The sequence below is a fragment of the Lissotriton helveticus genome, chromosome 10, assembly GCF_964261635.1.
Source record: "Lissotriton helveticus chromosome 10, aLisHel1.1, whole genome shotgun sequence".
Lineage (NCBI taxonomy): Eukaryota > Metazoa > Chordata > Amphibia > Caudata > Salamandridae > Lissotriton > Lissotriton helveticus.
In genome coordinates, this window is record NC_136071.1 from 104,135,886 (window position 1) to 104,161,116 (window position 25,231).

A 25,231-nucleotide genomic window follows, 5' to 3' on the forward strand; every position below is an offset into this window, starting at 1 on the left:
TCAGCTCTAACAGTAAAGGCAGCAAGCTCCTTGGCGATCTTAGGGGCCTATGATCGCCAAATGTAGTCTGACATTGCTTATTATATTGATTAACTGCTGTAGGATGTTAAAGAGGAGGCAAAAAAGATATTGCATGAAGGAGAGAGAACATCAAACGAAATAATAGATTCAGCAATGGATGTTGCTGTAACAGGTTTGAGACAACTAGCTGGAGCAGCAGTTCTACGAAGACAGGGCTGGCTTAAAGCCACCTCTTTTCATCCTGAGGTTCAAAACAAAATATTGGACCTTCCATATGATGGAGAGGATCTTTTTGGCAGCCATGTAGAGGAAGCCCTTAAAACCATCAAGGCAGACACAGACACTACCAAGTCGTTAGGGACGCTGCAGTTCAGAAAAGCTCCCTTTCAGGGGTCAAAGGGTAGAGGTTAACCTTACTATAGAGGAGAATACCAGCAGTACCATTATCTGGTATATTCTAACTTCTACGTCACAGTCATACAGGCCTCAGTACCAACAACGACAACTGCCTCAGACATCCTATGTCAGAGCAAATAGAGGAAAGACATCATGAGCCGGCAAGGATACTAACCATCGCCAATGATATACCTCTGGCTCCGGCTCCAACTCTCAGTTCACCAAGCCAATCTTTTCAATCTAATCTTCCTACCTGCCTGGGAGGCAACATTTCACTCTTCCTCTACCAGTAGCAAACCATTACTACGGACCAGTGGATTCTGCGCCTAGTTCAATTCGGACACACTCTAGAATTCACCCAAAAAAAACCTACAACCCCCCCCCCCCCCAAGCCTCCCACCACAAACATCTCAGGGCTCTTAAATAAAAGATGGTAAAAAAACATGCTGAACAAAAACAAAGGGGCAATAGATAAAGTACCCTTCACAAGCAGGGGCACAGGTTTTTACTCTAGTTTCTTCTTAATTAAAAAGAAGTTAAGGCAGTGGAGACCGATTTTGGACCTTTGAAATCTCAATCTTTATCTGAAAAAACTGAAGCTCCTGAACCAAAACAATTACATGACAACATTAGACCTCCAAGACACTTATTCCCATATACCTATTCACCCAAAACACAGAAAATACCTGAGATTTGTGGTAACCAAATGCCACTACCATTTCAGAGTGCTCCCATTTTGCCTCAAGTCTTCACCCAGAATTTTTACGAAGTGTCTTGCTCCGATTGCAGCATTTCTCAAACAGCGGAAGCATCAAGTCTTCCCGTATCTTGACAACTGGCTCATCAAGGCTCCGTCCGAGCGAGAAGCAGGACCGGCCACAAAGGCCTGCACAACTCTCTTCAAAAGGTTGGGTCTGACTATAAATCAGAAAAAATCCAATCAGAATCCGACACAAAAGATTGTCTTCCTATGAGCGTAACTGGACACAGTCTGCTTAAAAGCATACTATGCAGAGGAACATCAGCGACGCTTTCTTGTTCTGGCAAATTCCATCAAAACAAGAAAATCTCTTTCGGTCTGACTTTTCAAATCCCTTTTAGGGATGATGTCGTCATGCATACCCTTGATCCAGTTTTGTCGTCTCAGGATGCGCCCATTTCAGGAGGAGCTCGATAAATAGTGGGTACAGTCAGTAGACTCCTTCGACAACATCATCAGAGTAATTCCACATATGGTGAAGGCCCTAGAGTGGTGGTTACACACAGACCATTTATTGGTAGGAATGTCCTTGCATCAAGAAGTCGCACCATTGGTGATCACAACAGATGCGTCCTTAGAGGGATGGGGAGCTTACCTTCAAGAGCTCCAAGTAAGCGGAAAGTGGCATCAAGCTCATACTCAATCTCACATAAATTTGCTGGAGCTAAAGGCTGTGCATCTAGCCCTCCAGACTTTTCTTCCCAGTAGACCAAATTCAGCAGTGCTAGTCCAAACGGACAATACCACTACGATGCACTATATAAACTAGCACGGTGGCACGAATTCTCGCCATCTCTCCAAGGAAGGCCAAAAGTTGTGGTAATGGGCTATAGATTACAGAATCTGCCTCTGAGCAGAGCATGTTCCAGGACGGCAGAACGCGATCGCAGACACGCTAAGCAGGCTGACAACTCCCCAGAACCGCAAATGCCGGTACTATGCAAGTTGGCATCCCTAACAGGGGTCATGGGGGAATACCTTTTCAATTGCATGGTCCGGCATCTTTGCATACGCTATCCCTCCCATTCCTCTTCTTCCAAGAGTTCTGAGAAAGATGCAGATTGAACCATGCAAACACTGGTACACGGAACTGCTTCTCCTATTGCAGGTCCCTCATTTCAGACTTCCAGTCCTTCCTGGTCTCCTGACTATGAACCAGGGGCAGATACTACATCCAGACCTCATGAGCCTGCATTTGTCAGCTTGGCTCCTGAGTACAATGAGCTCAGATACTTAAACATTTCTAGTGAATGCCGTAATATCCTAGCTGAAGCGAGGGCGAACAGTACCAACAAGACGTACCACCTCAAGTGGAAGCGTTTCTGCATCTGGTGCCATCAGGAGAGTTTACATCCATTGTCTTCCTCTCCACAACAAATCCTACCTTACCTTCTGCCTCTCGCAAACTCAGGTTTGGCACACAGTTCAATAAAAGTTCACTTAGCGGCCATTTCTCGTTACAGAAGATCATCGTCACCTCTATGCACTTCTAGAGTAATTAAAGAATTTCTCAAAGGACTCTTTCGAGTGTTCCCACCTGTAAAACCTCCACCACCAGCCTGGCAACTAGAACACAGTTCTCTCAAATTAATGAAAGCTCCTTTTGAGTCGATTCACACTGCAGAAATCAAATTCCTATCATCGAAGTTGGCTTTACGACTTGCTTTGACCTCAGCCAGACGGGCCAGTGAAATACAGGCTTTTGTAATAAAGGAACCTTTCTTGCAGTTTAGGTCAGATGGAGTTCTACTCTGAACAAATCAGAAGTTCATCCCCAAGGTGCCATCTGATTTCCACCTGAACGATCCATTGGTACTTAAAACTTTCTTCCTGAATCCTACGACATCGGCGGAGAGAACTTTACATTCATTGGACGTAAAACGTTGCCTAAAGTTTTATTTAGATAGGAAAAGATCTTTTTGTTAGACCTCTCAACTGTTTGTGGCATACAGGGCACCAAGAAAAGGTTTTCCGCTCTCCAAACAAAGTATTTCCAGGTGGATTGCAAGTGCAATACAATTTTGTCATTAAAAGGCAGGCAGATCCTGTCTGCAAGAGTCTGAGCCCATTCCACAAGGTCGGTGGCAACATCTACAGCATTATTTGAGGGAGTGTCACTCCCGAAAATGTTCTAGGCATCAACGTGGAAGAATAGACACGTTTTCACCCGACACTACTGTTTGGATTCATTAGTTCTCAATGACACAGCAGTGGGTCAGGCAATATACTTCGGCATCTGTTCCATTAAGGTGAGCCAACCCTGTCTACCCTCCTACTTATTTTCAACTGTATCACATTTCCATATAGTAAGTTGGTTATTGTCTTTAACACTTTACTATTACTGGTATGGTTATTTCTTATAAGATCTCTCTCGCCCATTACCATAAAAATATAAAAACGGCACGGAAAGCCTTTATTGCCCAACAGTGAAATCAGGCTGGGAATACTCCCAAAGCTTTATTTCAGATTTTAAAATCCTTTAAAAACCCTAAAGCTTGTGATCTGGGGGAGGCTCCATCTCAAGCCCTTTGTGATGCAATAGCACAGCACTTCACACAGAAAATTGAACTTATCTATGGCAAGATCATTTCAGCGGGAAGCCTGCAGCAGGCCGCTTGGACCTTCAACCCTCTTATTTGTACAAAAAGGCAGTCGTTGGTGAGCTTTCCCTTTTTGACCTGTGAGGATGTGGAAGCTCTACTATGCACTGTGAAGTCAGGCTCCCCTCTTGACATCATCCCAGCCAAAATCTCCTCCTCACTTTCTAAACAACTCTCTGCACCCATCTGTTCTCTTCTCAATCTCTCCTTGAGGTGGGAACATCTCCCTTTGGAATGGAAGCCGGCACAAGGCATCCCTATTCGTAAAAACACTAAAGTTACAATGGAAGTTCTCTCTAACCTACGGCCTATTTCCTTACTGCCTCTCCTGAGCAAACTTCTGGAAAAGTACATCAATAAACATCTGTCAGACTGTCGAATTCTTCGGGAGCCTCGATTCTTCGCAATCAGACTTTAGGCCTAAATATAGCACGGAGACAGCCTTGCTGGCTGTCACAGATAACATCAGGTTGGCCTTAGATAGTGCCCAACCCACATTTCTTGTGCTGTTAGATCTCTCTGCCGCATTCAAAATGGTCAACCACCAGATTTTGCTCAGGAGACTGGAGGAAATCGGAATAGGAGGTTTAGCCCTGCGGTGGATGACAAGCTTTCTCTCCAACCGCTCGCAGACAGTTAACCTTGGACCTTATTGGTCCAAAACTATTAAATTGACCAAGGGAGTGCCTCGGGGCTCATGTTTAAGCCCTACGTTGTTTAATATCTATGTCGCTCCCTTGGCCAACCTCTTGAGGTCTTATGGGTTTACTCCAATCTTGTATGCTGACGAAAGCCAACTTATCTTCTCACTCAATAAATCCACTCTCTCTGTCCAGTCCACATTTTCCTCAGGCATGATAGCAATATCCAATTGGATGAGGAGTAACTTCCTCCAACTCAACGTAGGGAAGACCAAGATCATGCTCTTTGGAGAGGCTCCGCTGATGTGGTCACCGGACTGGTTGCCAGTAGATCTTGGTGCCCCCTTGCTCCTAAGACTGTTGTAAAAAATCTAGGCGTACGCCTAGATCAGGCACTGACTATGAAGGAACAGGTGACCCACACTGTTGATACCTGTTTCCACGTGCTCAGTTTGTTGAGGCGAGTCTTCCCTTTTATCCCAGACTCTACACGGAAAACCCTTATCCAGACTTTGATACTAAGCAGGCTGGATTACTGCAATGCTCTGCTGGTATCAGCTAATGAGTCTTCGTTGGGCCGTCTGCCGGTAGTCCAGAATACCGCGGCACGTCTGGTCCTAAATGTCCTCTCAAGAACAGCCTCTCTTCCTTTTCTCCAACAGCTTCACTGGCTCTCGGTGCGTATTTATGAATATGCATATTTATGAATATGATCTGTTTCATTTAATGGAAAACTTATAAATAAAAACAACACAAACAAAAAAAGTTTAAAATCTGCTGCACCGTCCATAAGGCGGTGTATGGCATGGGCCCTGCCTACCTCGACGAAAAATGTAATCATTACACCCCAACTAGGGATCTACGCTTGGGAACAAAATCCCTCCTTGTGGTTCCCCGAGTAAAGAAGTTAAGGATGGGTGGGAAACCTTTTTCACACCTCGCTCCTCTGTATTGGAATCAGCTTCCCACTCCGCTGAGGCAATGTCCGGATCATCTCCATTTCAGAAGACTTCTTAAAACTGTTTTGTTTTAGACGGTTCCGTGACAGCTTACTCCCACATTTCCGCAGCACAGAGATACCCCTTTGTGGGTGATTCAGGCACTACACAAAACTCATAAATAAAATAAATTATACTGTTTGATGGTTGCTTGCAGGTTACACTGTTCAGATTCCTGTTAAGCTTCAAACCTATCGTAAATGTGCTACCAAACTGTTTGCTAATCTGATTCAAGCATGTTAATGAATGAAAGTTCTAATACTGGAGTAAGAAATACGTTACTTACCTGTAACTGTAGTTCTCCAGTATTGGAAGCTATCATAGATTCACATGCGACCCACCCTCCTCCCCCAGGGGGAAGCTCACCTTATATGTCTCAACAGATTGTATAAAGCACTTGTGCTCGAAACTCTGAGGCTCTGAGCTTCCCTCAGGAGTGTTCTAAAGGGTGATTGATACTGATTGGTTGGGGCAAAATTGTAGTCCTTTTCTTTATAAGGACTATGATAGGTTATTAAACTAAGAGGCCTAGTCCTTCTTTAGACTATACCTATTAGTGTATTATGACTAATTAAGTCTACTACTACTAATACTACTACTATTTTAAGTACCGGGGACTCCCATCATGAGAATGGGGATTGAGTCAAGCATGTGAATTTATGAAAGCTCCCAATACTGGAGAACTACAGTTACAGGTAAGTAACTTATTTCGTTCTACCTTTACCTCACAAAAGAGTTCCGGGTGGATGAGTAAATTCTTTGCGGGCCAAGAAAAGAAAGGCGGTGCAGAAATGGACCATCTCTTGATGAATAACGAGCTGCATCAAAACCTGCTATTCATTTGCCAAAAACAACTTCCTGAGGGCTTGCAAGCTCATTCACCCAGAGCCAAGGCTGCCACCACTGTGTCAGCTCGCAGAGTTACTGTCCTGGATATCTGTCAGAGAGAAAAATGGATTTCCTTGCACATGCTTATGAAGCACTCCTGCCTGGACAGTCAGATCACTCTGCCCAGAGTAAAATAATTTATGCTCCTCAGCACTCCTCACTATCAAACGAAGAAAGATGATCAACACAATTTAAGAAGTTAAATGTGATCAGCATTACTGTATCTACGTACGGTCCTGTGCAACACTCTTCAACTGCTCATGAGTAGTTCCTAAAGAGCACTTACTTTGGCAATGCTTGTCCTCTGCCTGACTCGGAGATTATCATTAGTGGTAAATGGATGGGCATGCAGCCCATGCCTTTGGGTCGCTAACCTCTTGTTTCAGGGGGTTACAAACACCCTATACCAGGACTGGCAGTATACAGGGCACGGCTTAGACTAACTGATGCCCGACGATTGGTTCTCCCGCCATTCCATGTGTTTAAATAGAGCCGCTCTCATGACTGTACCTACAGTGTATTGCCCCTCCTTCACTCATAAGTGGAATCTATAGAGACAACATTCTGAGGCAGAATACAAATAAATGTATGCAAAATTCATGCACTCGATCTTTCAATCTTTTTCCAACCATCACCCTATCACAATATCAGACTCCACTCTGGTCACCTATGCACAACACCAAAACGCTTCCAATATAGGACCCACTGTCTTTTCAACACACTTACAACGAAGCACTCCATCAGGGAGTAACCAGACTAGCATTGGGTTCCTGGTCGAAGGTATGTAGTGTAATACAAATGGCACAGTGGCTTCCCCTTGTCTTAAAGGTTACCAGTTCGATATTTCCGTGACTTTGTCTTGGCTTCCCAAACACTCACGTAGGATTGAGGTCTATACGTTTTAATATTATTTAATACTAAATACAGCTTTAAATTGAATTTATGTAAAATTAAATAATACACAAAAGATAAATAAATACCTGTGTCCTTCTTCGCTCTTGAGTTTAGGACTGACAGTTGAAGTTGTTTTAAACAAGATATGAACAACTGCATATTTTGTTTCTTCAGTTGACCCAAGAAGCCAGGAAAAAACGTAGTCTTCACTTGCTACAGAATATCAATGAAAAGAAAACAAAGGGTCAGGCAGACGCAGCATGCATCCTTATTTAACATTGTGTCATTTATTTTTATTTTTATTTCTGATAGATTTTATTGAGAGATTTTATACAAACAAACATACAGAATGATTATGATACATATAAAGTGGAGCTCAGCGCACACAGCCTCTCGTAACCCGTTAATAGCTCCAGTGTTATGGCCTCAGGAAAAACTGGTATTGACTGAAACGGTGTCTTCAGCTGTCGGAAACACAGGTCCATTAGAAGGTCGACTCTGAGAGTCCACTTAGAAATGGGGAATAGCCAGGAAGTCTGAATGTATATTCCTTAGATTATTTCTGCCTGGATTTTCACCCAGGCATTTCGGCTGCGTTGAGCAGCCTGCGTCCCTGGGAAAAGCTGTGGCCGTCTTTCTGCATTGCTCGCAATCTCAGTCTGCCCAGGTAACATTATGGGCTCAGCGGGAGGCTGCAAGCAACTCATAATGAGGGCCATAGAGGACAGCAAGGAATCTTTCACAATTATACACAAGGGAGACTTTACCAGACATCATAAGATCATGAAAAATACTGTCCAGCATGTGCTGCTGGCAATGGGGATGTATGATTCAAATCAGTGAGACAGCTGTGGGAATGGGGGACAAAACTCTGATCACAAACAAGAGAACTATTTGTCACTTCGATTGTCAAATGGAGGAGATGGCAACACGTCTAGGAACATGTTGTGGTGTTACAGTAGGCTAAGTAGTGCTGAGGAATGATTTTAAGAAAGTTCAGGAAACTCGATCAGAAAATGCATATTTTTTAATTTTATTTGGAGTGGAGGTATGAGCTTTCTCCTAGGAACAAGAACATGGATTTAAAAAGGATGACACTAGGGTATTATTATTATTATTATTATTATTATTATTATTATTATTAATATTATTATTATTATTATTATTATTATTATTATTAATAATAATAATATTATTATTATTATTATTATTATTATGAACTTTCTCCTAGGAACAAGAAAATTGATTTAAAAAGGATGACACTAGTGTATAGGACCTTTGTTCATCCCACAAACAGTAGGGCAATTGCTAATGTTACGAGTAGGGTATAGTAATCAAAGCTATCAGAAATGAACTGCAACACCATAAGACCACGCACTAAGACCAGGTGGAGAGAATGTGCATTCTCCAAAACAACCTTACAAATCATACTTTCCAAACTGAGAACTTATCTCCTGTGGATATAGAATACTTGAAGTCCTCAAACTACACATTATTTACCACCCTCCTGAAAAAAACCAGACGCTCACTGAGTAACTAATGGAAACAAAACCAGTACAAAACTTCCAACACCTGAACGCAATCTTTCTAGGTAACTTCAACCTACGATGGAATGAAATCAAGGATCCTCACATGAATGTGTTAAAAAAAATTCCCATAATTTCCATAATCTGGTGCAATCATTCACAGGACCAACACATAACAAAGGAGCAACACTAGACCTCATGTCTCCAAGGAATATGTGCCATGCATAGACTTGATAGTCACATGTGATTGGTCAGATCACAATTGCATCTCATTCAACAACACAGGCCACAAAGCAGAGGCAAAGAGACAGGCGGTTAAATCCAGATGGTGGATCAGGGACTCTGGAAATATAAATGGCATAGATCATATAGCTCGTATCTATTCATATTTCTAGAATCAGAAATGTATTCTGGGTTTGAAGGTTTCTTTGACATAGATCGTATAGCTCGCATCTAAAGAAACCTTGATCCCCAGGATACATTTCTGATGTTCACAAACTAACAGGACACTACAATAGAATGATGAATGACATAATGGAGACTGTAGCCCACCTAATAATAAAAAAGGATCACAAACAGATTAACACAACCTTGGTACAACGGTCATCTAAGTCAAGAAAGAAAGAGATGCAGACTTGCAGAGAAACGATGGAGGCAAGCAGCATCCTCTCCACACCTAAAACAGCTCAGAACTTTGAAAAACTCTTGCAAAAAATGTATATGGAATACAAAAACGGAATACTTCAAATCCTAACTAGATGACACAAAAAAGCAGGCAGACAAATTGTTTAAAATCATTAGGCAACAATCGAGTCACCATAAGAATACCCTAAAACTACTAGAAAACAGAATGGGGCTGGCAGTAAATGTGCTGAAATAGGTCTCCTCCTTTCTCTGAAACCGATCGCATAGAATCAAGCTGAATCACACCCTATCCAACCCCTCCCATGGCTCAGTTGGTGTTACTCAAGCATCCACCTTATCCTCCACTTTGTTGAACTTATAGATGTGACCACTGATGAAAATCCTCAAACAAGCAAACATATCATACCACACGTACGCTGATGACACGCAGCTGTACATGACATACCATCTCTGGAAGATATCAGCAGACTCAACGACACAACCATAGAAACACAACAATAGCTGGCACAAACCACCTTAAATTAAATGCACTAAAAACTGAAATCTTACTAGATTCCATTCTACATAGCTCTCCACTAGCTGACGTATGGAACAGCAACTTAACTGCCCTCAACTGCAAACCAGTCATCATAGAGTCAACTAAATCACTTGAAATAACACTACACAGAAATATTGATATGCAAGCATACGAGCGCCGTCACAAGAGGAGCCTTTTTCCAAATGAAATTCCTTAAGAAGATAGAACTTTTCTTACTGCTCCCAGACTTCAAAATAGCATTGAAGTTCTTAGTCATCTCCAGGCTGGAATACGGGTGTGCAACATTAACAAGAATACCCAAAGCAAGATCTGCTACACTCAAGACATCTCTTAACGCTGTGGCTTGGCTGATTACAGCATTAACTGCATCACTCCTACACTCACATCACTACACGGGCTCCCTTTCGAGGCCAAGATTCAACTGAAAATAGCTCATATAACACACAAAGACCTACACCACAATTCTCCCTTATACCTAGCTTAGAAGCTCTCGCTCACTGGAGGCAGTTGTACTCCAGGGAGTGCAGGCTTTATGCTTCTAGAAGTGTGGAAAAAGAAGACTTATTACTGCACATTCTCATCGGCACCTCCAAGAATTTAGAACTCTCTATCACCTGCGATGTAGGCTGACCCTTCTTTCTTGAAGAAAGAAGTCAATATGATCTTAACAAACATATTCTTCATCTTAATGACCAGACAAGGCACAGACACAATGTCATGATCTGCACGCTACTGTTAAAAGACACAAACACTGGCCAACTCCAAACCTACTCGCATCCCACCATTATAACTATATATATATGTAAATCAACTGATCTGGGATGAGTATCTCTGGTGAGTCTTCACATAGCAGTCTATTGTCATACTTTTGTATCTTTTCAGATTTGACTTTCAATCCCAAAGAACTCTATTTATGGACCGAAAGCTAAGGGATGACTAGAATGAAAATGAGTCTCATTCCTGTTAGACTGAGAGTAAAGAACCTTCCTTTAACCTTAAGTGGATCAGGTGTTTAAAAAAGGATGTTTGCCAAAAGCCCAAAGCTCCCTGGTTGCCTCTTCTCTCTCAATCTTTCAGCAACCCTTGGGAGGTTTTGGGGTGTCAGTTTCTAAGTTTTAATAGACTTTGAGAATCAACAAGGACAGATGCTAATTTGAAGCCTTTCTGACCCAAGTGCCACCATCTCATCAGAATTACCATTAGTTGCCTCAGCTTCAATAATAAATTTAAGCTGCCCTTGATTCTTCTGCCAGCTCATTGTGAAGGTCAAGTCACTGTTTTAGAGGAAGATAGTTTTATGTCGGGCAATGAAGCTATGGTTGGTAGAATATCTCTATTTGTTCCAGGTGCTATCATGTTGAGACAGTCCGCAGGTTTGTCACCTCCGTCATCCGCAGGTCCCACTATGAAGGAGGGCCAGTGAAGAACATTCCATTTTCTGTGGAAGACAAATGGAAACTTCTAGCAATGATGACAGTGTTCTCTGGAAGTGGCTTTGTCTTTCCTTTTGTAATTGTCAGGCAGCAACTGCTGAAGAAGTGAAGAGATTTCAGGAGTGGAGTATTGCAGAGAAGCCAGATGAAGGCGGAATGGACCTCACTGAAACTATTTCCACCGTTTTGGTAAATAAACCTAATATATATCTTAAAAAATAAAATAAAACCAAGTTGCCACAATTTCTGATACAGGAATAATAGAAAAGGCTCAAAACCTTAACCAACAAGAGGTCTAATTAAGATATTTCATCATCTATGTCAGGGCTCTGTTTTTGTAAATACATTCATCAAGAAAGATTTGCTTATTGCAGTAGTTAACTCTCACAATTCAGAAGATGGATTGACTATGTAATGTAGCCACCAGGATTCCTATTTTCCATTCCATTTCAACCACTGCACAGGAAGAAGTTTGGCATTTGGGGCCAGATGTACAACCCTTTTTTGCAGCTGGAAACAGGAGATCATCCTGTTTGCGACTGCAAAAAAGTGTAATGGCATGTACAAATGCTATTTGGCGAGTCACTGACTCGCCAAATAGCCTTTGCGACTCCCGCTGTTAGGAAGGAGCGTCCCTTCCTAATAGCGAGTCACCATGCCAGGTACAATTTTTTGCAACCCCATTTGTGACTGCAAAACACTCGCAGTTTACCACCTACTGCAAGTAGGTGGTAAACCACTCGCAAACGGGAAGGGGTCCCCAGGGTACCGCTTCCCCTTTGTGAGTATGTGAGAAAAAATATTTTTAAGAGCAGGCAGTGGTCCTAGTGACCACTGCTGCCCTAAAAATATGAAACTGAAAAGTTTAATTTTTCTTTTTTAAATGCATCCCATTTTTCTTCAAGGAAAACAGGTTTCATTAAAAAAAAAAGACTGCTTTATTTAAAAGCAGTCCCAGACATGGTGGTCAGCTGACCCCGGCAGGCCACCATCCCTGGGAGTGCTAGCCATTCCTAATGGGGTCGCAAATTGAGACTGCCTCATTAATATTCATGAGGCATGCAATTTTCGACCCCATTAGGAACCGCTAAGTGTCTGAGACACTGTTATACATCCCAATTTGCGAGTCACAAATTGCGAGTTGCAAATGCGACGCAATTTGCGAGTCACAAATTGATGGGTCGTGCATCAGGTCCTTGATGTTTAAATGTGGGATTCTAGCCTACCAGCTCAAAGTCGTTCAACCTGATATTTGTCCTGAGGTTCTTTGCTTCTGCATGAAATGAAAATAACATGTGTAAAGCGCGGTAGCTACCCTGAGGCGTCCTAGCGCTGCAGACAAATGCGGGCAAGGAGGCTGCTGGGCTCTATAAGGGTTTATTGAAAAGCAGAGTTTTTAGGAGTTTGCGGAAAAGCAGTAGGTTGGGCTCTGCCCCGGGGTGGCGGGGAAGAGAGTTCCACAATTTGGCTGTGTTATAGCCAAAAGAGCGACCTCCGCACCTTGCTCTCTTAATTTTAGGGACTAGGGCAAGTAAAGAAGATGCCAATCAAAGCTTTCTATTTGGTTGGTAGGGAGTGATCAGTGATTGGCTGATGGCGGGCCGGTCTTCCAGAAAGCCCTGTGAGCAATGCACGGGGCTTTCAATTGAAAGTGCAGGCTCTTTAGTCCTGAATTGGTTGAGTGTCGGCGGGGAATTTGCAGGAGAGTGCGAGCTGCGCAGTTTTGGATAATCTGGAGTTTGCGAATAGTAGATTGAGGGCTAAATAGAGGGCAATCCCATAGTCCAGGCGTGACAGAATAAGGCCCTGGACCATGATTTGTCTTGCTTGAAATGGGAGCAGAGGAAGGATTTTCTGTAATAGCCTAAGTAAACCAAAGCAGGAGCCTGAAAGCTTCATTGCTCGATGGTTAAAATTAAGGGAGTGATCCAACCAGATGCCTAGGCTTTTTATTGTATTTTTTGGAGCTCGAGCAGGGCTGAGGCAGATGGTCCACAGTAGTTTCGCATTAAACAAGTGTTTCCTAAGAGCATGAGCTCAGTTTTGTCCCCATTCAATTTTAGACAGGAGAGTGACATCCAGTTGGCCACCTCCTTTAGACAGCTACTTAGATTGGTAGGGGAAATATTTGGCTGATAGAGGGCCACCACTAGCTGAGTATCACCGGCATAAGTGATGAGTTTTATGCCGAAAGGACAGACAATCTCAGCTAGGGGGCTCATATACACGTTGAATAGTGTGGGGCTCAGGGAGGAGCCCTGTGGCACACCACAACTAAATGTCTGTGATGGCTAATGCCTACCTGCCCAGCTAATAAAAACAAGGCTCTTCTAAGAAGCATTAGAATCTCTCCAGTGGAAAGTGCAGCAACTGAATCAGCGGAGTCTTTTGTGAAATGACAAAACTTAATCATGCTCTCCTCCAAGAAAGTTTTGTGCCTCACATGCCAGTGGGCTCAGTGAGTTAAATGCTTGTCTATCAGATCTTCACATATTAGGGCAACTCCCACATATGACCTGAAAGTCATCCCTCCTCTTCACACCCATGTGGCAGGAAGAGTTTTAACTTATCAACAAGATTGGCTCAACATTCGGTATAACACTTCATAACACAATAGGAACACATATTAGCATTTGCCAAAAGCCACCCAATGAGTCTCCAAAGGGAATGTGGGCACCATGCCTTATTACTTTTTTTTAATGTAATCCAATTACAAGTATTTATCTGGACAATTCCATATCAGGAGGAATACGCTAGTTTCTGCGAATAAGATGGGGATGCACGTGATGTAGAGATTCGATTACATGTAATAAAAGTTTCATGCCCAAGTGGTCCACATTACATAGGGTTGGAAATGAAAACGTACCGTTGGGATTGCTTGCAGTGTCTTACTCTGTAAAGCACCAGCAATGTTCCCCATTTCCTGCAGGTTATCGGCTGTCCAATTACTTGGGAGACTAAATGGGGAAAAACACTTAATTATTAATGGGTAAATTGCACACTCAAAGAACTATCATAGCCAAATTTATAAAAACTAGTATCCAGAAGGTGGAACTCCCATGGTTTAAGAGAAAGTAGATCACATTGCAGTCTTACAATAATGTATGAGCCACAAGAACAATGCAATTTTCTGAGAGCATTGTATTAGAAATACATTGACGTTTCAAGTCTTACACTATGCGGTCACTTGCTTGTCTGAAGAAAAATTCATGCACTAGTTGCTTTGCCAATGTCTAAAAGCAGTAAGACTTTTTTCAGTTATCACCATGTGTCCTGCTGATCCAGTACCCACCCCTGCCCAGAACTACTTTAGATACCAGTCATTATTAACAGTTAGATCGCTCCTGCTGTTTCTCTACTTAACAAATGCATTACCAAGAAAACAACTTTATTTCCTTTTTTTCATCTGGGAACTTTTACAACAAGCCCCCTGCCTGGAACAGTTTTTTTTGTAATCCAAAAGAAGAAATTCTGAACAATATGAAAACATATTTTACAAAGATTTCTGGTATGTGGTCAGAGAAATATCACAGAATAAGACATCTAACATAGACAATGCTTACTGCCTGTGCACATAAAGGACAGTTTGGCTTGTAAGATATAACCAAGTTTACTACACTATTTATGGAAAGATGAGCCATGTAGAATGTAGGCAGTGATACCTTTAAAATGACCGACAAAATAAATCAGAAAGAAGGAACAGTACATTAGCTTGTCTTGATCAGGTATGATGTACTGGTGTGATCTCAGACTAATATAATTTCCCATTTTTGTACTTATTTGGTGGGTCAATTAAAAGGTATGACCACCCACTACCAAGAATTCTTTCTTGAGCTGTCAGGAAATAAACAACTTTTTGGAACAAAAGCGTCATCGTGAACTGCATACTGGGTTTAATTCAGGGGACCCATGAGCATATTGCTCTATAATTGATTTTCTGATAACATTTCAAATGTATGGTATTTATTTTTAATTTTTATTTAACATGGTTTTATTGAGTATACAGTAAGTCGGTGTCCACATTTGGTAGCCTTACAACAGTAGAATGTCCTGTGTCATTAAGCCTAGTGGAAAAACAGAAAAGAAAACCTACAAACATTGCCAAAGACCATTTCACATCATATCATTTGAGTATACTGACGCGCAAAAAAGAAAGGAAGAGAAAACCAACACCAGGATTTTCCAATGTTCTCCCCTTATGGGACCCTCCCGCTCAAATGTTACATTGCTTCCGCACAACTCAGGATTAGAGGTCCTTCGCACATAGACATGCAGTGTGTTAAGTCTCATTAGTCCGAGTCCAATTCAGTCTGAGACAGTAGGTATTCTCTCAGAGGAGCCCATATGTCCCTGGGACGTGATGATCGTGGCAATTCTTCGGCGTAGGTCTCTAGCTGGTCCCGACAGTATACCATGTCCTTAAGCCACTTGTCCACTTTTGGATACAGCCTGCTGTCCTAGGTGAACAACGTGCGCCTTTTCGCCAGTAACAACGCCACTTGTACAAAGTTACCTATAGCCCCCCGCATTTCTGAGCCGCGACCCAGTAGGCACAGTGCTGGGGTGTTAGTCAAGGGCATTCCTGTCATTTCTGCAAGAAGAGCTAGTACCCCTTCCCAGTATTGAAAGACCCGTTGGCACTGCCATGCCATGTGTATAAAATCGGCATCCCCCACACCGCACCTCTTACAGTTAGCAGTTGCCCTTAGTCCTATCTTTCACAACCTGAAAGGAGTATGGTACATTTGATGCATATATTTGAGGTGTATTATGCGTAAATTGCTGTTGGACGATAGGCGTCCCGTTATCGAGCAGCTCGTCTGCCACTCCTCCTCCGTGATGGGGGTGGGGGTAACTACAGCATTCCATCTTGCTAGGCATGAGGTAGAGCTGTGTGGGGTGTCTTTCTGCACTGCTCTGTATAATTTAGTGACCATCTTACGTTTCGTGGGCGTGGTAAGTATCAGTTGCAGTGCAGAAAGGGTCTCAGGTTCTCCAGGGAAGCTCGCGTAGTGATCTTTTATTGTGCGCCGCAGTCTGTAGCACGTGAACTGGAACAATAGCGTAGGGTTGTGTACGTAGGCTAGGTCGTCCCCCGTCATGTACGTGCCCTCTGGAAATATATCACTCATCAGTGTAATGCCCGCTTCCCTGAACGCTTTAATAGCCCCCAGATCACTTGCAACCAACAGCACCGCGTGCCCATCTAATGGTAGAACGGGCGCATATAATGGGAGCTTCTGCGTGCGCCGGCCAATCGCCTGCCATGCTGCCACTGTGGTGTCGATTGTGTTGATCTCCGTTTTAGGGGTGTGCCGGCGAGTGTGTGAAATAATACCGCGCAGAGGGATGGGGTGCGCGTCCCCTTCCTCAACCGCTACGTGAGGTAGGAAGTCGTGAGGTTTGTACCAATAGTAGGCATAGTGTGCCTGACAGCATAAATAATAGACATAAAAATCAGGCGCGTTGAACCCACCTCTGTCGTACGGTAGTGTCAATGTCTTCCAGCTTATCCTCGCCTGTTTAGTGCCCCAGACCAGTCTCAGCAGCTGAGTCTGTAATGTTTTAAAGAAGTGTTGAGTGAGCGGTATCGGTATACTGCAAAATAGGTATAAGAATTTAGGCAGCACCACCATTCTTATGACGGAGATGCGGTCAGCTAATGATAAGGGGAGGCCCTGCCATTTGTTTATTTGTGCAACTAGGGTCCTATATGCAGCGCCATAATTTTCTGTTATAACCACCTGAGGGTCTCTGTGTATCCACACTCCTAGATATTTAACAGGTTCTGCTGACCAGACCAACGGGTATTCAACAACAGATGGAGGGGTAGTCACCTCCGTCAGAGGGACGACGACGGATTTGTCCCAGTTGATGTGCAGGCCCGAGAATAAGCCAAATTTGACGTATTCGCGCAGTACAGGGGATAGGTATTTTTGTGGTTCTCTGACATACAGGACTATGTCGTCCGCGCAGAGCGAAATTTCCACCGGCCTGTTATTAAAGTTCAGAGCCGCCTCTCTATGTATCTGCCTGATTTTACAAGCCAGCGGCTCAAGCACTATGGCAAATATGAGCGGTGAGAGAGGGCATCCCTGACGGGTGCCCCTACCCACCTCAAATTGTTCAGACGTGTCCCCCCCAATACGGACTCTTGCAGACGGCTCTGTGTATAATATCTGAATCCATTGGAGGAATACCAGAGGAAAGCCTATTCTGCGCAGTATGTGCCTCATGTACCTCCACTCTATAGAGTCGAATGCCTTTGTGGCATCCAATAGGACCGCAACTGCATGCAGGTCGGGATTTAGGACATGAAGCATGGCAAAGATAGTGCGTATATTCAAAGAGGTAGAGCGGTCAGGAATAAACCCAGCTTGGTCAGGCAGCACAAGCAGCGGCATGAGGAGTTGTAGCTTGGTGGCCAGTATCTTAGCTAGGATTTTGGCATCTAGATTAATAAGAGCTAGGGGGCGGTACGATTCGCAGCGCTCAGGGGGTTTGTGCTTCTTTAAAACGGTGATGATCATCGCTTGGCGCAGTCAAGGGGGTAGTCTACCTGTCTCGTGCGCTTCAGCGTACATCCCTAATAGGTGAGGCACCAAAATATCAGCATGGGCCTTGTAGAACTCCGCTGTTAGCCCGTCAGGGCCGGGGGCTTTACCGTTCGGGAGTGTCTTGATGGCATCTACCACGTCCTCTATATCTATGGGTAGACTCAGATATTTGCGGTGTACGTCCGATAACCATGCGCATGCAATGTCTTGTAGGTATTCATCCGTGGCTTCTTCCCCCATCCCCCCGTGGACATGTATAGTGCAGCATAAAATTGACGGAATTGTTCCACTATGGCAGAGGGTGTATAGTGAGATTCCCCAGTCGTGTTTACTATGTGGTGTATGGGAGGCTGTTGGGCTCTGCTCTGTAGTCGGCCCACAAGTATACTGCCCGGTCTTCCCCCCTCCCCGTAACGCCGGGCTACATGGCGTTTAGAGAGGTACTTCACTTCTGTGTCAGCAAGCGCATTGTATTCATCTATGTGTTCGCGTAGGTCAGCCAGAATGTCTGTCGAAGGTGCGCTCTCATATAGTGTTTCCAGCGCCCGCAATTTCTTCTCTACAGCAGTTAGCTGTCCTCTGATGTCTCTCAATATCCCCGTGGATGTGCTTATGCAGGTACCACGTATTGTGACCGTAAAGGCCTCCCATAATGTTTCCTGGCTATCCACGGACCCCACATTTAACTCAAAATATTGCACAATGGCCGAGTGTATGGTATCGGTGTATACAGGGTCAAGGAGTGCTTCCGCCCTAAATCGCCAGGTGAACGGTTTATGTGGGTTATGTAGTGTCAGCAGCACTGGGTTATGATCTGACAGCGTTTTGGGAAGGTTATGTACGTCAGTGACCCAGCTGTGCGCCCCAGCGCCTAGTAACCAATAGTCTAGTCGGGACCAACCTCTAGTCGCAGGGATGACATGTGTCCCCGTCAACACCCCAGCGTTTCTATGTCTCCATGCGTCTGCCAGTCCGAATTCTAGCATGCCATCTTTCACACATTCGGCAACCTTTATCATTCTAGTACTCTGTATGTTGGATTTATCAGTCCGGGGATCAAGATATGTATTGAGGTCGCCTCCAAGTATTATTTCTGTGTCCGGCCATGTACGCAATGCTCTAAACATGTTTCGGTATGTGGAAGGGTCATCAACTACCGGACCATAAATATACACTATCGTGACTAGTATATTTCCCAATTTCCCCATCACCATCGCCCAGCGGCCTTTGGAATCTACTTTAGTGTGGAGCGCTGTAAAGGCCACCCCCTTTTTCACCAGTGTGAGGACTCCTCTAGCGTAAGTGGAATATGACGATGCTAGACGGTATGATGCCCAGCATTTGGCAATTCTGTCTTCAGATGCCCTGGTTAAGTGCGTTTCCTGCAGTAGCGCGATGTGTGCCTGATGTCGGTCGAGCTGCGCCAGTACTTGCCTAATTTTTTGCGGTGTGTTTAAACCCCGGACATTCCAAGTTATACAATTATAGGTAGTCCCAGTCATGTGTAGTGTTTGTGAGTGTTGTATCGTCGTTTGGTTTCGCAAGGTGGTGGTGTTTCTGACAATGAGCATAGTACAGTGTGGTTATCTGAACTGTGAGTGACTTTGGGATTTGAGCAACAGAAACTTGTCCCCCCTCCCACTTCAGCATACCCAACTTGCTAAAGACATTCAACTCCCACAACAATCCCAACAGTAAGAAATGCAATTCCCATTGGGGATCACCCCTCGGGGGTCGTGGCGGCTAATACCTCTCCCAGAGGGAGGGGTGCCACCGATTGCACAATATTTCACGCCAACCCACTTATCCGTGTGGCATGCATATGGGACTTTTACATCTTCAAGTAAAACCTAGGCAAAATGAGTCGGGTGTGTCACATTTCAATCATAGCCACCCTTCCACCCGCCTTTGAGAGCAGTGTCACATGCCCTCTGATAGGCCTCAGTATGCCCCTCTTACTGTTCACTCATCGATATCAGACGTCTGGGAAGCTGGAGAGTGCTGCTTCTGGCGCCGTAGGGTCCGTGCATGATCCATTGCATGTTTAGGGTTGTTGAAGATCTTTCCTTTTTCCATGGTGCCGACTCGTAGCCGCGCTGGGTATAACATCGCATATGGTATCTGTTCCTTTTGGAGCAGCTTCTTGACAGCCTGAAATTCCTTGCGTGCCACCTGCACGCTCGCCGTGAAATCTGGGTAAAAGGATAGTGCATTGCCTTGGTATGTGATCGAACCCTTGAGAATGGTTATTCGAAGAACTGTGTCCCTATCTCTAAAGTTTAGCAGTCGAGCAATAATTGGTCTCGGAGGAGTTCCAGGCGGCGGGCACGCTGCGAGTGATCAGTGCGCCTTTTCTATTGCGAACAGATGAGAAAGTTCTTCCTTTCCACAAATTTCCAGTAACATCCCTTCGATGTATTCCTCCATACGTCCTACATTTGTCGATTCTGGCAGGCCTAAAATTTGTACGTTATTTCGGCGCGAACGCGCTTCAATGTCCTTGTTTTTGGCCTGTATGACTGCCAGCAATTTGGTGATGTCTGTTGTCTTCTCTGCGACTTGCTGGAGACCATCCTCCGCATCAGAAATTCTTTGCTCAGCCTCTCCGAGCCGCGTCGCTTGCTTGTCAAGTTTGGTGGAGAATTGATCCATCCTGCCATTTAGTGCCTCGATCTTGCCATCTATAGCCAGTAGGCTCGCCTGGATGGCCGCGAGCGACTTATCAAGCGCCATGGGAGGGGGCGCTGCCGCGTCTTGTTCGGAATCCGAGGCCGCAGTGTTACCAGGCTTTAATCCTTTACGCAACTCGAACGTCAGCCGGGGCTGATTCTTCTCAGGATTGCCCATGGTCGCACAGGGTGTGTATCTCCCGCAGTTTGCATTCCCCTGTGTTGTTCCCGCGGCGATTTACTGATTGCACGTGTGTTTTCGGCCCTTTACCCTGTGTAGCAAGAGTTAGGTGGTTCTGCGCTAGTGGAGTGGCGTGTGGTCCGGTAAGAGGGCAGTGCGGTGTTGCTATGGAGGGTGAGTGTGCCATGTAGTGCTTGTCTCTGTACAATGAAGGGCGGCGCAATTTCAGTATCTAGATCGCAGTCTACGCCTCAGCAGGCCGCACTCAATGTCCCGGAGTCAGGGCTGTGTAGGCGCTTCTTTGATCCACTGGAATGGTGCAGGTGAGCGCTGCCGCTCAGGTGGGTAGGATTGAGGTGCGTAACAGTGTGGAGATGGATGAGGCCCCTGGTACACAAACTTTCTGTACAGCTGTCCGTCTCGGCGTGTGTCGGATCACTCCCTGGGTAGCTCACTATGTTTCGCAGTTGTCTCGGCCTCCTCAGTGTGATGCTTCTGGCAGACTTCCTTCGGTCTGCAGGTGGGATAGAGTGACACCTGAGCTCACGGGCGCCGAAGATGAGCCCAGCAGCTAGGGGGTGTATGGCAGCAATATCAGAGGTCTTGAGATAGTCCCCCGGGTAAGCCCGCCCAGTGTGGTATGCTGGATTTGTAGCACTCAGCCGGTCTGGACAGCGAGGGCAGGCCTCCGTAGAAGCCCTCCCCTGCGGCGTCCGCCGTCCCTAGCCCGTGTTCGCGGGATCAGCGTATGCGCCCGCAGTTCTCAGTGTTTGCAGTCGGGTTGTTGAAGCGGGGGGCCGTAGGTGTAGTCGGTCAGGCAGCTACCCTTTGAATGTTCGCGGCCTTCTTCCCGCCCTGGCGCCCGGCACCTGCAGCTAGCGAGCGCAGCCTCCCCACCCAGCTCACCGTCGGTGTCTGTCGCGGCGTCACACTCCAGTTGAGGCCTGGATCACCAGACTCTCAGGGGTGGGGTGAACGGACAGGAAACTGGGGTCGCCCGGAGCCGGGCGGTGGCGTCGGGCCACGTTCCAATCCACAGGAAGGCCTGTGGAGGGCTTGGACCAAGTGCCCAACAGAACATCAGTGAGGGCCTCGTTGAACGCAGGAGAGGCTCCGAGTAGCCTGCCTGCGGTTTGAGGACCTCAGTGAGGAGGTTAGTCCTCACGGTTGCGACGGGGAGCTCAAGAGCCAAGGCCTTGGCTGCCCGAGTCAACACCACACTGTACGCAGCCCCCTCCTCCATAGCCACGGTAGGAGGGGAGACAAAACCAGTGTTGGGCGAAGTGTCCAGACCACTGGCATCCCCAAGTTCGTCCGCTCGGTACTTACTTGCTTGGCACTGCAGTGCTAGAGGCCCCCTCGTCATCCATCTCCTGGAGGTCAGGAAGAAATGATGGAGTCAGATCATCAGTGAAAGGTACACCTATCGGCGCCGGACGGCGCCGGTCCGACGCTGGATCCAGACCAGGGAGGGGATCGGGGACGATGCCGCCCGAAGACGGCACCGGGGGTGACACCGTCGGTGATGACGTCGGCGGAGGGGTCGTGAGGTCGACCGTCGGCGTCCCATATCCAGGCATGGATCCAGAGGAGCCCTGCGGCGTCGGGACTGAAGTCGCCGACGGTGCCAGGGCCGAAGCCGCCGGCCCACCCGGGCTCCTAGACGGGTCCGCGAGCCCGAAGGCACTTAGACAGGACCCGATGGGGGAAGCGCAACCTCATGGCTGTGAGGAGGCGCTGATCTCCTCCGGCGTCGCGTTCAGCCCAGGGACCTGCGGGTATGGAGCTGGGCGCGTCGCTGGCGGCTCCGGTGGAGCCGCGTGGGCGGTGTCGCCTGAACCCCCGGCCGCGTCGCACGAGCGTCGGGGGAGTCAGAAGAGCGAAGTCGCTTCTTCGATGTCTTGTGCCTCGACTTACCTGAGGACTTTGAGCCCGGCGAGTGGTGTTGACTTGCTGAGCTGTGATGACTGTGGCCCCACGACAGGTCCCTCGTCCTCCTCCTGGACCGGGACCTTGAGTGGGGCAGGGCCGACTGCCGGAGCTCGAGTCGCTTACGGGACCACTCCCGCCTAGCTTTCGACGTCAAGGCCCGGCAGTCGGGGCATGACTTGTCATCAGGGTCGGCCCCGAGGCAATAAAGGCACCGACGGTGGGGGTCGGTAACCAACATCAGTCGGCTACAGTTGTCGCAGGGTTTGAACCCGGGCATCCGTATCGGCACCGGAGTCGATAAACGACTCGAGAAGATCCAAAACAGATCGAAAAATGTTAGTCAAAAAGTGACTAAGGAGTACTGCTCTTCCCGGATCTGCGCTTTCTGGCACGGAAAAAAGAAGAACTGATGTCAGCGCGCGAGGGTGGCGTCTAAGTACTCCGACGACGTCATCCCGGCGACCACGACACCGACGATGGATGCGGAGCCACAGACGACGCCTACCGATGCGCAGGGGTACTGCTACGCAAAACTTTCCAGATCCAGTCTGAGGCCTGGGGATATTCGAAGTTAAGGAATCTAACACTAACCTGTTTCTTTTTAGATCCAGTGGGTATTCATCCCAGATAATCGGTTTAACTGTGCATTTCCCACACAATACATATTTTTTTGAAAGGTAGTATTGACATTTATTGCATTAAACTGAGCAGAATGTATTTTTAAATTTGAGAACAGTGAACTTACCCATATCTTTTTTGGAGCTGTCCTTCAATGGCAGTTACCTGGTCCTGTGAAAATGATGCACATCCCTTTAGCACAGTTAATATGTAAGGGTCCGACTGTGCAATATCAGATCCACTGAGGTCACAGGACAGATTACCTAAAATCAGGAGCTTCTCCTTTGGAATGTTTGCATTAATTCCCTGCAATGTAGAAAACACAAAATTATATTCATTGCCCGAATATCACTCGATCGGTTCAAAATACTTTGTGATAAAAACATAATCTTTCTTATTCTCCTGCTCATATTTTCTTACATTGTACCTTATCGTGACAAAGAGTATCTACTGAGCAGTTATCCGTTTGCTATTTCAGTAAATATTTTTCAAGCAAAGATTTGTTTCTATGCTGTAGTGATATCCTAGGACAGCATGTAATCCCTTCCAGCTACATTCAGTATATACTGAATATTTTCCTCTGCTATTTCTGCATTCATTCTCTTACTTGCCCAATATCACCATCTGAAGGGGCTTTGGAGTAAGACAGGGATATGAACACTTGCATTCAGGGAAGTTGCCAGCTTGATGGGTGTGCCAGGTGATCTATTGAGGTTCTCCACTCTGTTGATGTCAAAGCGCTGAAGTCAAGATGGTAGGATTTCTTGCTCCTCAAACCTCGGAATGACCCTTACAATATATGAGATCCTCCTTCATGTGTTTCCAGATCATAGCCAGTTTACTTTTAAAAAGGTGAAGTGCCAGATGTGCAAATGTGACTCCTGAATTGTGTTGCTTAGCTTTAGGTGGTACCCTAACAGGTTAAGCTAAGAAGTGTGCAACGGTGCCAGTCCCATTGCATCCTTAGTGTTTGCTCCCATTCTGCCCTAGCCTTTGTACAGAATGTTGCATTTGTCGACCAAATGGACTGAATTGGCACTGCCATAATGTGTGCACAGCTCAGATATATTAGAGTTACACTTGTTAGCAATGTTGGTGCCAAAAACGGGCTATGTGGGGTGACCACTTCCCTCAGGTCATTACAGACACAGTATCCAGCCCTAGATGTTTGTGTGATAGCCTGTTTGCTGGGTCTTGCAGTATTGTTTTGCCTCAATTAAACTAAATAGACTACCACACTTGAAAGTGATTTGCCAGTGATAAGTTCACTATTAGAGTTAGTGTCCTTAATGACCAGATTTAGGTGCTCACCCTAGCGTGGTGTAAGAAAGTGAATTATATTATTTTAAAACAAGAATTTCTCGAGACTGTTTTAAGGTGTATACATGATTTGGGGCACTTTGGCTCAACTTTTGAAATCTGTTAATCGCTTGAAATGCCACTACAGATTGTAAGGAAGGAAGGCAGTTGTACAATGTACAGCTTGTTGTGAGCAGTGTTGTATGCAGAAGACAAGTATTTGAGCACGAGCATACCCATATAAAATAAGAAACATTCTTGGCACTCAGAATTTTTAAACTGAAAGTTAACATGACAATTAGATGGTCTAATTCTTAAGATAGAAAGAGTTAAAATGGTGGTTGGATGGTGGCAGATAGCATTAGGAGTCACTGTAAGCAACCTTAGCAGGTTGTGTGTTTTTATTCACTTATTGGTTCCTTTCCCTGCTTGTGCACATTAGTGTTGCTTTTCCTACTTGGTCCTGTTCAAATCCTTTGCCCTATTTGCTCTTTCCTGGTGTGTGTCATTGCCTGTTCCTCTTCATCGGTACACCAAATCTCTGCCCTATAATATTGTCTGATATTTCTTAACATTAAGGGGTGCTCCCTCAAGCACCATAGCACAAATTTAGGTCGGAATTGATCCTAAAAGAT

At 45.5% G+C, this 25,231-nt stretch overlaps 1 protein-coding gene across 1 annotated transcript in view; it reads right to left on the bottom strand.

Moving 5' to 3' along the window:
* The window catches only part of LOC144783948 (uncharacterized), a 376,042-nt gene that overhangs the window by 72,755 nt on the left and 278,056 nt on the right, over positions 1 to 25,231 (bottom strand). Inside the window, exons 42-44 of the mRNA XM_078662677.1 lie at positions 23,425 to 23,603; positions 14,207 to 14,297; positions 7,285 to 7,411 (exon numbers count right to left, since the gene is read on the bottom strand). Of these exons, the coding sequence (XP_078518803.1) occupies positions 7,285 to 7,411; positions 14,207 to 14,297; positions 23,425 to 23,603 (397 nt within the window). The remainder of the gene's footprint in view (positions 1 to 7,284; positions 7,412 to 14,206; positions 14,298 to 23,424; positions 23,604 to 25,231) is intronic.